Raw genomic sequence first — 15,756 nt, 5'->3', positions numbered from 1 at the left:
AAACCCTGATGCTTTTTTAGCCTTGGATGGGAGTCATCTTTTCCAAAGGGGATGACTATGCACTTTTTGGCATTTAGCTTCGGCCATGACTTTGACACCAAGTATCAGTCTCAGTGAGACCCTTCTGGAGGATGTCTGTATTAGCCGGAGAGTCAATTATGGCCAGCCACAGTCCTCTTGTGCTTGCCTGTACCTCTGAGAAGTATATACCGAACAGGAGGGGTCCCAGGACTGAGCCCTGTGGGATGCCACTTATAACCAGTTTAGAGTCTGACCTAGAGCCTGCAACACTCACTGTGTGGGTTCTATCTGTGAGCCAACTGGCAACCCATCTCGGGACGTAGGGGTTTATGTTCAGGCTGGTGAGCTTGTCTACAATACCAGAATGCAGAATGGTGTCGAAAGCCTTTGCGAGGTCTAGGTAGGCTGTGCGGACCTCCTTTCCCTCATCTAAATCCTTGGTAACTGTCTCAAAGAAGTCCACCAGGTTTAGGAGGCATGATCTGCCCTTAAAGCCACACTGGGTAGGGTCCAACGTTTGGAGGTTCCCAATGTCTCTTAACGAGTTCCATGATTATGCGCTCCATAGCCTTGCAGACCAGGCTAGTCAGGCTTATAGGGTGATAGTTCCCGGGGGTCCTTTGTGGCTCCACCTTTGTGGAGCAGGATAACTGCTGCTGTGCACCACTCTATGGGTACATAGCCTGTAGAAAGGCTAAGTTTGAACAGTGTATTTAGGTGAGGGGTTAGTACATTTTGGAGTTCGTGTAAGACACAGCCTGGGACACAGTCTGGTCTCATTAAAGTTGTGTTTTTGGCTTTGAATAGGGCTGTTTTAACCTGTGTGTCAGTGACTGCCAGGGCTCTACATTCTTCTGGTATGGTTATGAGCCCTTTAGGGGGTGGTGAAGTTTGCACTAAACCCGTCTGCCAGAATGTTGGCAATATAAGTCGGTTCAGTGTATTTTGCGCCATTCTGCACTAACTCAGAGCAGATCTGAGAGTTTCCACTTAGGTTCTTGACATAGTTGAAGGCTTTGTGATCATCTTTGGAGTCCTTGGCAATTTTTCTTTTGAAACTAACCTTGGATGATTTTATGAGATCGCAGTTTCTTGCTGATACTGATCAGGGAAGTCTTTCCTTCTTGGGATTTTACTCTTTTCTGTACTAGTTTCCTCCTTCTATTGTATCATTTATCATTAGTTTAAGAAACATCTCAACTTTATGATGCGAGTGAAATAAAATGTCTGGCACTGTTGTAATATCATTTTGCAATAAATCACCTCTTATCAGTGTAAAAAGCATTTCAAATAACTGCAGGATGCGAATAAACTGGAACTCTTGCCTAAAACTCAATAACATTTCACAATAGTTGCAATTTGCGAATAACTGCATACAGCACACTGAAATATCCCTAAAATGGTGATACCTTGCTAGGCAACTCTTTACAGTGCAAGAAACACTCTGTAATGGCAGCACTTTGCAAATGAACACACTCAGCACAGAAACTTTCCAAAATGGCTATACTTGTATTTCATATAATAGTTGCACTTTTTTCACACAATAAACTCTGAGAAATGCCATAGAGGCAGATGCAGCCCTGGTGGAATGTGATCTTATCCCCTGTGGGGTAGGTTTTCCATGGTGCTTGTAGCAGACAATGCAATGGGCTCTCCATTTGGAAAAGGTTTGCTTTGAAATGGCCTTCACCTCTGCAGCAAAGCCAACTAGCAGCCGCTCAGATTTTCTGAGAGGCTTAGTTTTGTCCAAATATAGTTGTCTGTGCATGTCCAGAGAGTGCAGTATCTGTTCCCCTTTGTTTTGTGGATTAGGGAAAAAAGTAGGCAAATGAATGGACTGGTTTTGGGGGGCCACACTAGACACCACCTTGGGCATAAAGGAAGGATTAGTCCTAAGGGAAACCCTGTCCGCATGGAAGGTAATGAAGGGTTCCATTGCCTTGAGGGCCTATAATTCACACACTCTTCTTGCTGAAGTGATGAATAGAAGTAAAGCTGTTTTCCAAGAAAGGAATTTCAACTCTGCTGTTGCAGCTGGCTCAAAGGGGGGGGGGGTGAGCTTTTCCCATACAAAGCTAAGGTCCCACGCTGGAGTGTGAGCTCTACTGGGGGGGGGTCTTACATTTTTGGCCCCACTAAGGAATTGTTTTAGCAAGGGGTGAGAGAAGAGGGGTGGCTCAGTATAATAAAGTGCTGAAATGGCAGAGGCATGAATCTTGACTGACGAGAAGGATAGGCCCTTGTGGAGCATTTCTGTTAAGTACTCTAGAATATGAGGTAAGCTGGGCACTGTTGTGCCCATCCCCTGAGCCTGGCTCCAGGAACAGTATCTTTTCCACTTTTCAGCATAGGATTTTCTGGTACTAGGCTGCCTTGCCTCCAGAATGACATCCAGCACCTGCTTACTGAGGGATGCTAGAGGAGGGCTCAAGGAATTAGCCAGGCTGCAAGGTTCAGGGTTTGAAGCGGAGGGTGCAGAATGTGGCCCGCTTGCTGGGACAGCAGGGAAGGGGTCTGAGGCAGGTACCATGGTTGTAGCAGTGTCATACTGCACAAGAGGGGGGTACCAGTGCTGGCGTGGCCAGTCTGGTGCAATCAGTATTGTCCTTGGCTTGTCCTGTTTGATCTTTAGCAGAACCTTCGAGGGGAGAGGCAGAGGGGGAAGGCATAAACCGAGAGGCTTTCCTAGGTAAGGGACACTGCATCCACTTTCCAAGCTTGACTGTGGAGAGTTCTGGTGCAGAATTTGTTCAATTGGTAGTTCTGAGGGGAGGCAAACAGGTCTACCTCTGCAGTTCCCCATTTGTTCCTCAAGAGGTTGAATATTTTGGGTACTAGTTTCCATTCATGTGGGTCCATGAGATTTCTGCTTAAGTAGTCTGCCAGTGAATTTAGTTTGCCTAGCAGGAATTGAGCTTGTAGGTGAACTTGGTAGCGCAAGGCTGTGTTCCACAGAGCCATGGCTAATCTCCAGAGAGGGTAGGAGTGGGTTCCCCCCTGCTTGTTTATGTACCACATAACTTGTGGAGTTGTCTGTCTTTACCAATAGTTGTCCTGGAAGGATAAGGTCTTTGAAGGCTGTCAGAGCATTCTGTACAGCTAACGTTTATTTTTGATTGATATGCAGGTGCATCTGTCTCTGGTTCCATTTGCCCTGAATGCACTGCCTTGCCATGTGAGCCCCCCATGCATAGTATGATGCGTTTGTTAGGGTTTGGGGGGCAGGGGTAGAGTGAAAGGGAGTCCCTTGTTGTGGTAGCAGGCCTCTGCCCACTAAAGGAACTCTGTCCTTAGACAAGGAATGATAGGAATCATGGTTTCCAGGTCTTGAGAATGGATTCCATAGACTTTTTACATATTCATTTTGCATTACTGTTAATTGTTTCATCAAATACCTTTATTTTAAGCATTTCTTTTTAGCCAACAAACTTTGCATGCCTTCTACTTGCTCAACAAAAGGTTTGTGGTCAACAATGCGATTTGTGCCCTTGTAATGTCCCATTTTTGTCACTCATCAAATAAACAGCCAGTTAATTGTTTTCTGGCCGTTTTTGTGCTAGTTTCTCTTGGTTTTCCCTTTACTGTCATCTCTGCTCTGGATCTTATTCTCTTCGATCCCGGTTCCGATACCATGTCACTCTCCTACTTTGGACACAATAGAGGAGTCTTCTCTATTATTATAGAAGTTTACTGACTTTAACTTAAGTAACTTGTATAAAAACTAACAACTGCGATCATGCATGCTCTCAATCTGGCTTACATTACTAGGAAAGTGCATGTGTCTGGAATTTATACGTGCAAGTATAGCCTTGACATGCTTCTTAAAGATGCAGTACACACCACATGCATTCTGATCTGACATTAAAGAAAAGAACCACCACCCAACATTGCTTTAAACTTCTTTATAAGAGCGCCACCTACACAGATTCAAGTAGACATTAGCAACATACTAGCAAACAAATCCAGTGCCAGTTTTACCCCAGACAACAACTATCCAAAGTCCAATTACTCCCGAATCTCTTGGGCCCTCCATCAATACTAATGAACTTGTACTGCCAAGTCTACAAATATACTTGGCTGTTTACCAGTACTGAAGCCCTAGCAGAGACAATCCAAGTATTTAACCAGAGTTTACTTACTGTCTGTGAGGCTTGGGGTACAGCAGTAATAATGCCACTTCACAAGGGTGGCCCCACCACTGACCACAGAGCTATAAGTCCAGCCGCCCAAGTAGTTGTGTGTGTGTAATTATGCAGACCAGTAAGGAATACCAGGATCACATTAGACCTCACTCTGATCAAGTCACTGGGCATTCTCTAAAGCATGCGGCCTGATAAATTCTTTTATCTGTATAAAGCTGTAAGGTAACAGATTGAACAATATGGACTAAATCAAGCTGTTAATAACAGACCTGATCAGTTACGATACTGAATCTTATCAGGCTAGATCAACAGCAGTTTGACTTTGTCAAAGGTAAATCTTGTCAAGTGAATTTGGTTAAATATTTTTTTAAGGGTAATGCGGGCTGCTGACAGCAGTTACGCTGTCCAAACAGTATACACTGAACTAGCCAAGGCATTTGACATCATCCCAATGCTATCATAGTTAGGGATCCATTTATAATTAAGTTTACTATGTGTCAAGATGGACAGCAAATTGGCTACAAGGCAGAACCCACACAATAGGGTAGTTGGTGCCTCAGAGTATGAATGTGATCAGTGGTGTACTATAAAGGCGTAGAGCAAGGGCTGCTTTTGTTTAACATGTACTTTCCTGAATTCAAGATCATGAGCCAAAACCTCTGCTTAACCAAAATGGTAATTACTGCAAAATGGGAGTCACTGTTAAGGCCCCCTCTGACACCAAACTCCTAAAGCAAGAACTTACACTTGTAATAGCTGGTGTACTGATAACCTGCTCATACTGAAGGATAAAAAAAGGGTAATACTGCCACATTTGCTAGACAACCCCCCAATCCAAAATGAGAATGTTAAGACCTAGGAATAATTCCCTCAACTTAGATCAAGTAACAGTAGACAGAAAGTCCTTCTACTTAGTAGAGTTAATTGAGAAAGGAACATTATATACATCTAGAAAAAAAAAAGACCATTGCCCCCTTACACTCAGCAATGATTACACCAATTATTCAATACAATGCTCCCTTTGGGATGTACCTCACAAGACAAAAGCTAGAAAGACCCCAGAGTTTCCAAAAAAAAAAAAAGCTTACCCCCCCCCCACCCAAGCTACCATAAAAACTGAGGCATTGTCCCTTTACTCAGTATGTTATAAGGCTTCTGAGAGGAGATCTATGCCTCGTCTTGCCTTCTGTGCCACTAGGGACCCACTGGTCCTGGATATCTTGAATTACCCCACATTAAATAGTCCAACAAATACCAGAGCCAAGGATCAAAATCCTCACAAACAGATACACATGGTGGATAGAGAGGTTCAATAACCAGCCCCTTCACCTCTAAACCAGACTTACTGCAAATTGTCATACATTATCTTCCTTCAAACAGGAGCTGGATGATAAGATAGGTATCGTCACATTTACCCCTAGCTTGACTGGCCTAGCCCTCCTCAAAAAAGGGGGATCAATCAAGGGCTGCTACTGGCAAGGCATAAATGGTCACAAGGCTGAGTTGCTCTGTATTTCCTACCATTCTAAAGCTATTCAAAACAGGTGCGCTCCAGTAATATTCTAAAGTTACAATAAGCATTATGAGCTATTCTACTCGCCTATTTTTTGTTTGTAGTAATTGTTTGTGAAGACAGCTACCACTCACATGGTATGGTAATTGCCCTTATCAAAATACAGATTAAAGTATCTCAAGCAGCAGTTTCAGAATTTCCTTCACAACATCAGTTTCTGAAGTTTATTACGGATCCGCTGATTTGTTTCCTGTATTAAAGAGCATGTCAACCTATAATGAGTAATTAGCAGGATCACACCGGACCTCAATCTACTCGTCACTGGACACTCTGTAAAGTGTACTGCCTGAGCTCTTGTTATGACCACATAGTGTCAACAGAATTTAAGAGGCTGAAAAGCATTAGACGATTTAATTTACAACATGTTAATCAGCATATAGCCAAAAAATATTAAACAGACCTGAAAGGAGCACAGCCCAATAAAATATTGATAACATGTCATTATACTTCATTGGGGGGGAGGGGCTGACAAACTTCAGGAATTAAAAAGGTCACAAATAAATCACAAACCCGATGCGCTGTTTTAAAATACACTAAAGGCAGCAGTGCATGTCTGACAATGGAAGCTAATTTACTTGTTTATTTTTGTTGACAGGGAAAGTCCAACAGGGCACAGTCCATTTTCAGCAAGGACCCGCTCTCGGACAGGTCTCAGAAAAACAGTTACATTTCTTATTCATACTAAAAAAAAAAAAATAAAAAAAACAATTCCAAGACAAGGACAAACAGTAAAGTATTTACATAAACAATTATGTCTATACAGTTCTTGAACATCTAAAATGTTGCAGGAAGTAAATGGATCGATACTGTAACAGGGAAAACACCACGGTAAAGTTTAGTGTTCTTACATTTCAGTACAGAAAGGATTGCAAGGAGTTCAAAATGCATATTAAACTAAGTTATAAAATTAACTAGCAAGGGAAATGTTAGTATTGGATAGGTTTCTAAATCATTCAAGAGATATAACGAAGTTATAGAATTATGTAGGAGGGAAGGGGAGACCGTAGTAATTTACAGCAGCACAGTGGTAATATTATACGACACAGAGTAAGGCACAGTATTAGATCGATTTAGGGAGTCCATTCCAAGCTGTTTTAACTAGGTTTATAACCTGGGTACACAGGGGCTGCATAACAGGGGTAGAGCAGTAGAGGGGGGCAGTTAGAAAAAGAGAAATATGATGTGTTAAGAGCAGGGTAAAGAGGGGTGTACAAATTCAACTGCAGAAGGAAAGTTGTTAAGGGCGTAAAGATTCAAGAAGAGGAGGGCAAAAAGATCTAAACCTGGTGATGAACATGAGTATGACCTACAATAGGTAATGTATTGCTTGAGCTGGATTCTGTAGCTTTGGAGTTTGTCATTTATAGTTGTATAGGGATGGTGTTCCAGAGTTTGGAGATGTAACAAGACTACAAGGACTCCCTCAAAGTATTTGCTTTAGTAGTGCTTGGTAGAAATTTATCACTCGAACAGAGGTCCCCCGTAGGGGTGTAGGGCAATAACAGATTTTTTAATACAGGGCATTTTTTAGAATAATGCACTGTGGACAGACAATGTGCTCATATGAATATCACTTTAAATCTAATTACCACAACAAAAAAAAGGGGAAAGTGACCTACACCAATACAGATGAAAATATGAAAAGTGAAGACAACTGCATCTTGGCGTTTTCATTTAGCTGATGCTCACGAGGACCCAAGTTTTAAAGAGCACATACAATCAGATATGGAATTCCTATTGTGACTGGACAACAAACATCTACGCAACTGGGCATCCCCAGCAAATTTAAGCACAAATCACATCAGCAAGACAGTTTAAAAAAAAATAAATAAATAAAACACACAGTATTTCTCCTTTTTCACAAAGGCTATTTAATAATGAGATGTGCACCACATGATCAACACTATAAACAGTGCAGCCAATCGCGGCAACTCAAAAAAAAAAAAAATCAAATTTTGAATTCTCTACCATGGCTGGGCATCAGAGGCCTGCATACAGACAATTGAGGATACTTCAGTAATACCATGAGTAAGTCAAACAGTAGAACAGTTAAAAACAATGGAAAAATTCCAGTTTCATCTTTCACAGCAACTTTACTAGCAACTAAGAAAGATCCAACCACTCATTTACTGAACAACACAATGTTATTACATTAATAGGTTCATAGGTAGGTACTAGGCTATCGGTCCAAGGGCCTACGTAAGCCTAGCCAACAAGGTTCCCTGACTTACGCCACCCAAGAAAGCTATTTTCCTGTGCCACTGTCAAGCAAAGACACAGAAGTGATCCCCGAGGTGTATTTCCTTTCTCCCATCCACTCAAGACTTTTCTTGAAGACTGCTAATGAAGAACTTTGCTTGACATAGATGGGTAGTCTGTTCCAGAGTATGGGAAGTCTCTGGGACAGGAATCTATCCCTCCAGTATGTCCAGTTTATTGTGATGACAAGGTGTAGATACCTAGAGAGTGTAGCTCAGAGGGATTGGGATTTCTTTAGGTGTAGCATGTCTAACAGCTCTGGGTGTGACATAGCTTTATATGTTAGGCAGAGATCACCTCAGAGTAGGCGATATGCTATGGAGTAAAGCTAGAGTTTTTTGAGGCGGTCAGTGAAGGGCATTTGTTTGAGGTCAGTAATCCTCTTTGTGGGGTACATTTGTGGCCTTTCCAGCTGCTGCAAATGTTTTGTGAGGTACATTCCAAAAGGGGTGTTGTGCTCTATAATGGGTCTAATGAGTGTCGAGTAGAGGGGAACAATGACCTCTTCTTTCCTGGATGAGAACCCTTTTATGATGAAGTGTGCCACGTAGAAGGACTTCCCAACTACTGTGGCGATGTGACTATCAAAGGAGATGCTAATGTCCACCTGAGTCCCAAGGTCTCAACACACATTCAGTGTTAAGTAAATTGCTGCCTATGTGCTAGTTCATGGGTACAGAGTTTTTACCAAAGGGGATGACACCACTTTTTGGCTTTGAGCTTGAAGTCATGGCTCTGACACCAGGCATCTGTCTCAGCGAGGCCCTTCTGTAGGATGTCCACATCATTTGGGGACTTTGCTATGGCTTCTAGTTTGAAGTCATCTGCGAACTTAGTTAGCCAGAGGCCTTCTGTGTTAGCCTGTACTTCAGAGAAGTAGACACCAAACAGTAGAGGTCCCAGGACGGAACCCTGTGGTACTCCACTTGTCAATGCTTTGAGGTCAGATTTGGAGTCTGCAACTTTTACAGTGTGGGTTCTGTCAGTGAGCCAGTTGGCAACCCATCTGGTGACGTAGGGATTTATACCTACTTTAGTTTTATAATGCCAGAATGGGGAATGGTGTCAAAAGCCTTTGCGACGTCAAGATAGGCTGTGTGAACCACCTTACCCTCATCTACGGCTTTGGTGACTGCCTCAAAGAAGTCAATCAGGTTCAGGAGGCATGATCTGCCTTTCACAAACCCGAACTGGGTGGGATCCAAAGTTTGGAGGTTACCAATGTCTTTGTTTATGAGTTCCATGATGATATGTTCCATGGCCTTGCAGACCAGGCTCGTCAGCCTAATAGGTCTATAGTTCCCGGAATCAGTGGTGGCTCCCCCTTTGTGGGGTGGGATAACTGTTGCTGTACACCATTCAGTGGGCACAAAGCCTGATGCAAGGCTATTATTGAACATGGTGCTTAAGTGGGGAGCCAGTTAGTTCTGAAGTTCATGTAAAACGCAGCCTGGGGATGTTGTCCTGTCGCATGGATGCTACGTTTTTGGCTTTAGAGAATGCAGCTTTTACCTGCGTAGTTGTGATTACAGGGACTATGCATTCTTCCTGTACAGATATGGGCCCTTTAGGGGGTGAGGAGGATAAAGTTAGCACTGAACCCACCTGCCAGGATGTTGGCAATATCAGTTGGTTCTGTAAGTTTCGTGCTGTTGTGCTGCAACTCAGAGCAGATCTGGGTGTTGTCATCAAGATTCTTGACATAGCTATAGAATGTTTTGTGGATGTCCTTAGAATTGGTGGTGATTTTGTTTTCGTAGGTAGCTTTGGAGGATCTTATAAGGGATCTCAAGCTTCTTACTGAGGCTGACCAGGGAGCTCCTCCACTCATGGAATTTCTCTCTCCTTTGCAACAGTTTCTTCCTTCTGTTGTACAGTTTGTTTATGGCAAGGGACCACAAGATTGGCTTCCTTTTTTTTGGAGGATAGAGTCTTGATTCTGCTTGGGATAGCACGATCCATGCACTCGTGCAAGTGCTTATAGAGTGCATTTGTGTAGGATTCAGCAGTTGTAACTGTATTGTCCATCTGCATGGGTGTCATGAAGTTCACCATTTCTGTCTTAAAAAGCAAGAAGTTGGCTTTGTAGAAATTTTTTTACTGTGGTTTCCTTAACGTGGGGTGGGGGCGGGATGTGGATATCAAGAGTGATTAGCTTATGGTCGGATAGGACCAACAAGGAGTTGACTTCACTCATGTTGGTAATGACTAGGTCTAGGATATTGTTGCCCTTGGTGGAGGTGTGGATAAGTTGATCCAGGGCATTGGAGTTTATGAATTCCAGAAATCGTTGAGCTAAGTTGGTACACGAGTAGTTTTCCCAGTTAATGGTGGGGTAGTTGAAGTCGCCCATTATTAGGGTGTTTGGTTGAACCCTAATATTTTTCAGTACATCAAGAAAAGGAGTGGGAATCCTGGGGCATGGTGGGGGATCTGTAGCAAGCTACAATTTGGATTGCAGTTTTGCCCAGAGTTAGTTGCACTTTGATAACCTCGGATGCATTATGCTGAGCAACTAGCCTGGAGGTGTGGATATCCTTAATGAATATGGACACACCTCCGCCTTTGGTTTTTCGGTCCAGGTTACACGGCCGAAAAGTGTGGTACGAGTTATAGCCTGGTAGTGCAGGGGTGCTCTCTGGAGCTTTGAACCAGGTCTCAGTCAATGCACAGGCATCGATGTTCTCCATTTTAAGGAGTGCCTTGAGTAACTGCATTTTGAGATTTAGACTTCTAGCATGGAGTAGCATTACCCTCAGTTTTTGCTTGCCTGTTCCTGTTACGGTGGTGAATTTGTTATTTGAACCTTGCCTAAAAAAGGCACTATAGGGGCAGCAAGAGCCTTTGCCAGTATCCGGAATCCCAGGGGCGACAGGTGCAGGCCATCTCTGGCAAAGCATTGTGGTCTGTCGATCATGTCATCCCAAGCAGACAGATTCTGGATCTCCTTAGAATGACACCAGAAGCTTAGCCAATTGTTGAAGTCAATCATTTTGTCCTTGTACTGCGGTATCATTCTTGGCGATGGCAGAATGCTTCTCAGGGCTAGGGTCATACCTGCCTGGGCTACAAGATCAGAGAGCTCTTCCATGTCTCTTTTCATGTAGTCCAGGGAGGTATGTCTCAAGTCCTTCACACCAACATGGACAATGAGAGTCATATTTGTACTTGTTGTGGAGTGACCTGAGTGCATGGGTTATGTGGTGGGTCCTGGCACCCGACAGGCAGCTGACAGTAACCTTCTCCTCGTTTAGCCTGGTGAGTGGGACATCAGTGTGCCTGACTATAGAGTCACCTATGACTAGAGTGTTGGGTACGTTGTTTTGCCTTATTGGCTGCAGTGGAGAGGCATACTGAGTCTGTGGGCTATATGTCATTTGGGTTGTGTTGGGGGATGAAGGCTGCTTGCGTTTCTACTTTGGAGGTCTCTGTTGCTTAGACAGATTATTACTGAGAGCCTCCACGAATGTTGTTGTGTTATGCGTGGATTTTAGTGGTGTAGATTTAGTGAGACTATGTGAGGAGTGTGGCGTGGTGCAAATGTTTACCTTCTCATGACTGTCATGTTCAGTCTTGGTTGGAGAGAGCTTTACCTCCAGTTTGGCTAGATAAGTGAATCTCTCACAGGTTGTAGTGTTGGGTGGTAGGAGGAGAGGGTTGTCTGTGTACATGAGGCAATTTCTACATTACCTCAAGATGCCCAGATTCATTAGATAGACATGAGAGAACACTGGGAGCTGTCCCTTGGACATGCCTGAATAAAAAACTATTCTCCTCTAGATAAGTGAGGAAAGTGAGTACAAGAGCTGTTTTTCTCTAAGCAAGTGAGAAAAGTAAGTACAAAAACCGTTTTCCTCTAGGTAATGAGGAAGGTTGAGTGCTATAGTAATTAGTAGCTTATTTAGTTCTTACGAGTTCTGAACAAGTGCTGAGCATGAATAAGCAAAACAGTTACAGGAAAGAAACAAGTGCAAATGCAGGCTTTCAAATCAGAAAGCTGAGAGAGATGGAAGAGATTGTCCAAATGGCCAATAACTACAATTTCTGGGCCAGAACCACTCCTTATGTGGTAGACAGGTTACCTAGTGCTTACCACTCCCACTGATAAGCTAGAAGGCTTCCCTCCAACACAGAAAGGCTTGGGGGGCTCAGAAGTTTACATGCAGTCCTAGATACAGCAAATCTGTACCTGGAACACTAGTTACAGGAAAGGTAGGAAACAGGCTTACAGTTTTTTTTTTTTTTTTTTTTTTTTTCAGAAAAGTAGCAAAAACAGAAGTAAAAACAATTCACATGCAGTGCAAGCTAACACACTTGAGTATGTAGCAATATTAGACCAAACACAGTTTAAAAAATGCAATTAGATTAAAAAGGGCTAAAAGCAAGTGCAGAGAGAGTTTATTAGGTAGAATGTGGTAAACAGATGGGAATGGGCGAGTGTCCCAGATCAAATCTACAGTGGGGGCGGGCATCTGCAAAAGCCACCAAATTTAAACTACAAGCCAAAAATAGGAAGGGTGGGTGGGACAAAACAGTTTCAGAGATCTAAGCAACAACTAACAGTACAAACTCTAAAACCAAAAAAATATACTCAGCTCTGTATATTTGCAGATAGATTGGAAGGCAGTCTCTCAGAACACAGGTTCCAACAATTAATTGTTTTAGTATATGAATTTAAACATAAAGCAATAAATACAACTGCTGTAAATCAATACATTCAAAAAGTTAGTTTTAGAATGGATTTCAGTACTACCAACAGCACACATTTATAAATCTGGAAATACTGTATATTGCAAATTAATCAGAAGATAGATTTATACATGCTAAATGTATTCAGAAAAAATTCAGAAAGGTGTAACGGAGTATGACAAGACATCACTTGTTACTTTTCAGTATGCTGTAGTTTACTGTTGCCATCCTTAACTCTGCTTTTAGCAATAAGGTATTTACAATGTTAGCAGTTTTAAGTACCTAAACATGTTCATTTTTTTCCCCAGATGCAGTACCCCAAAAGCCTATATTATCCAGTGTGCTATCAAATCCTTAATGCTGCAATAAACCATCATGCATGGTACAACAAGGACCCCAAGATGCTACATCCTACAGATCTGCAGTAACCAGGTTAAGCTTTCCTGCAAACCCGAATAAAGGGAGGGAGCATATCACATGCTATACAATGCAAAAAAGTGAGCATGTTGCCTTTAACTCAAAAGCTCAGTCTTCAAAGCTATGGGCAATAAATGGAGTTATGTTCATTAAAAACAAGAGAAATATTGTTTTTAATGACAGAATGAAGGCTTTTTTCCATCCTCTGACTCCAGGAGTAAGCAAACATAAAATGAACACCATTTGTTATAAAAACTGCTGTAGAATCACTAAAATACAACCATGTTGCAATGAGGAAAGAGATTAAGTGTACTCTGAGGATCAGATAGTGCAGAGACTTACCAAAGCAGCAAAATACTCTGTCTCAGTTTCCTGCCCTCCTTGTGAGCGGATTACATCAGTAACGGCAGCAAGTACTGCACAGACCTATAATAGAAAGAATTCTAATCAAAACACAAGCAAGGGATTTGGGGGGAAATATTTGCCGACTTGTATTAAATGCACAAGTTTGTGCCAAGCAACATCACTAGTGCCTCAACTTCCCAAAGCAAGCAAAAAAAAAAAAAAAAACCTATATATTTTTTATATATACATTTTAAGATTCATGCTGATCAAACTCAAATAACCCACTTAGTTTTCCTTCACAGTAAGCAATGCCACCCTTTTCTTTTACAAATCCTGAGGCATATCTACGTTATGTTACCTTTCGTTACATAATTAAATTAGACCAGGACTTACAAATGCACGTCACCATAGGTTCATAGGTAGGTCCTAGGCTATTGGCCCTAGGGCCTATATAAGCCTAGCCACACTGAACCCTGGCTTTTGCCACCCAAGAAAATTATTTTCCTGTGCCCCTGTCAAGGAGAGCCACAGAAGTGATCCCCGGGGTGAATTTCCTACCTCCCATCCAATCATCAAGATTTTTCTTGAAGAGTGCTAATGAGGAGCTTTGTTTGATATAGATAGGTAGTTTGTTCGAGTATGGGAAGTCTCTCAGACAGGAAACTATCCCTCCAGCATGTCCTGTTTATTGTGGTGACAAGGTTTAGGTCCCTAGAGCGTGTAGCTCGAAGGGATTGGGATTTCTTTACGTGGAGCATGTCCAATAGCTCTGGGTTTGACATAGCTTTTTATGTTAGGCAGAGATCGCCTCCGAGTAGGCGATATGCGAAAGAGTAAATCTGGAGTTTTTTGAGACTATCTGCGGAAGGCATCGGTTTGAGGCCGGTAATCCTCTTTGTGAGGTATTTCTGTGACCTTTCCAATTGTTGTAGAGGTCTTGTGAGGTACATACCAAAAGGGGCGTTGTACTCTATAATGGGTCTAATGAGTGATGAGTAGAGGGGAACAATGACCTCTTTTTTCCTGGATGAGAAACCTTTTGTGATGAGGTGTGCAACGCAGAAGGATTTCCTGACTACTGTGGCGATGTGATTATCAAAGGAGAGACTACTATCCACCTGTGTCCCAAGGTCTCTTATCACACTTTCGGTGTTAAGTAGACTACCACCTATGTGGTAGTTCATGGGTACAGAGAACATGGGTACCATCAGCCTATTTGACCAAAACCAACTTAGAAAAGCAATTCACTGGGTCCACAACATAAGCTCCATACCTCCACAGGAATAATGGGACCAAAATTCTTATGAACACAAGGGCAATTCTGATGTCCTAAAAATTCCAGGGAACAAGCCGAACTTTGTTTACAAGATGGGGAGGAATTTGAAATCAATATTTAAATACCCTGTCAAAATCATTTCTCTACTTGATAAAAGTACTACCAAGTGCGGGACATGCCGGCAATGCCCCTACATACTTGAATCTAATAATATAGTATTTAAGGAAAATTGATACAAGGTTAATGTGCACAAAGGAACTAGAAATGTAAACTATATCCTTGCCGTTACAATCTGCCAAACTTGTGGCAGTTTTTATATAGGCAAGACAGAAAGAAAACTTAGAACAAGGATTTACAAACATTTGTACACAGTATCAAGGGGTAATGTGAATAATTCACTGTATAAACACTCCTTACAGTGTCAGGACTTCACTAGATTTAAATTTGGGATCTTAGAACAAGTTCTATGAAATACCCAAGGCGAGTGGTGGGAGCTCTGACAGGAGTTACAAAAACTTTTCTGGATAATAAAATTAAACTCAACACACCACCAGGTATTAATGAGAACATTAATTTGGCTCCAGTGTTATTAAAAAAAAAAAAACAAAAAAAAAAAAAAAAAAACGAGCTTGGGATGCAACATAGTATTTTTCTTAAAGCTTCAACATTTTATACTTTAACATAAATGTTTTAAGTTGTCAGTTTATGGAGTGCTGTGGATCACTAATTACATAATTTTTAATTTGTAAATTGTCTAATTAGCTAGAATGTAAATGCCACCTATTATACAGATGCTTATGGGAATAATAATTTAGTTCTGAAGAAGTCTCCGTTTTGGTGAGGGAGACGAAAGCGCTTAACTTTTTGTGTTTGGAATAAAGTGTGTTCATAAGAATTTTGGTCTTGTTTTTCCTGTAGAGGTATGGAGCTTATGGTGTGGACCCAGTGAATTGCTTTTCTAAGTTGGTCTTGGTTAAATATACTGGCAATTTCATCTGCATGGCTTTGTTTTACCATCAGCCTATTGCAAGTTT

At 42.0% G+C, this 15,756-nt stretch overlaps 1 protein-coding gene across 1 annotated transcript in view; it reads right to left on the bottom strand.

The window, feature by feature from the left end:
- Window positions 1-15,756, bottom strand: part of RRP12 (ribosomal RNA processing 12 homolog) — a 1,805,151-nt gene that overhangs the window by 1,703,814 nt on the left and 85,581 nt on the right. The window contains exon 3 of the mRNA XM_044056239.1: window positions 13,444-13,527. Within this exon, the coding sequence (XP_043912174.1) occupies window positions 13,444-13,527 (84 nt within the window). The remainder of the gene's footprint in view (window positions 1-13,443; window positions 13,528-15,756) is intronic.

The sequence above is a fragment of the Protopterus annectens genome, chromosome 14.part0 (genome assembly GCF_019279795.1).
Source record: "Protopterus annectens isolate FY-2018-M chromosome 14.part0, PAN1.0, whole genome shotgun sequence".
In the NCBI taxonomy this organism is placed as follows: domain Eukaryota; kingdom Metazoa; phylum Chordata; order Ceratodontiformes; family Protopteridae; genus Protopterus; species Protopterus annectens.
This window is presented reverse-complemented; position numbering and strand designations above follow the sequence as displayed.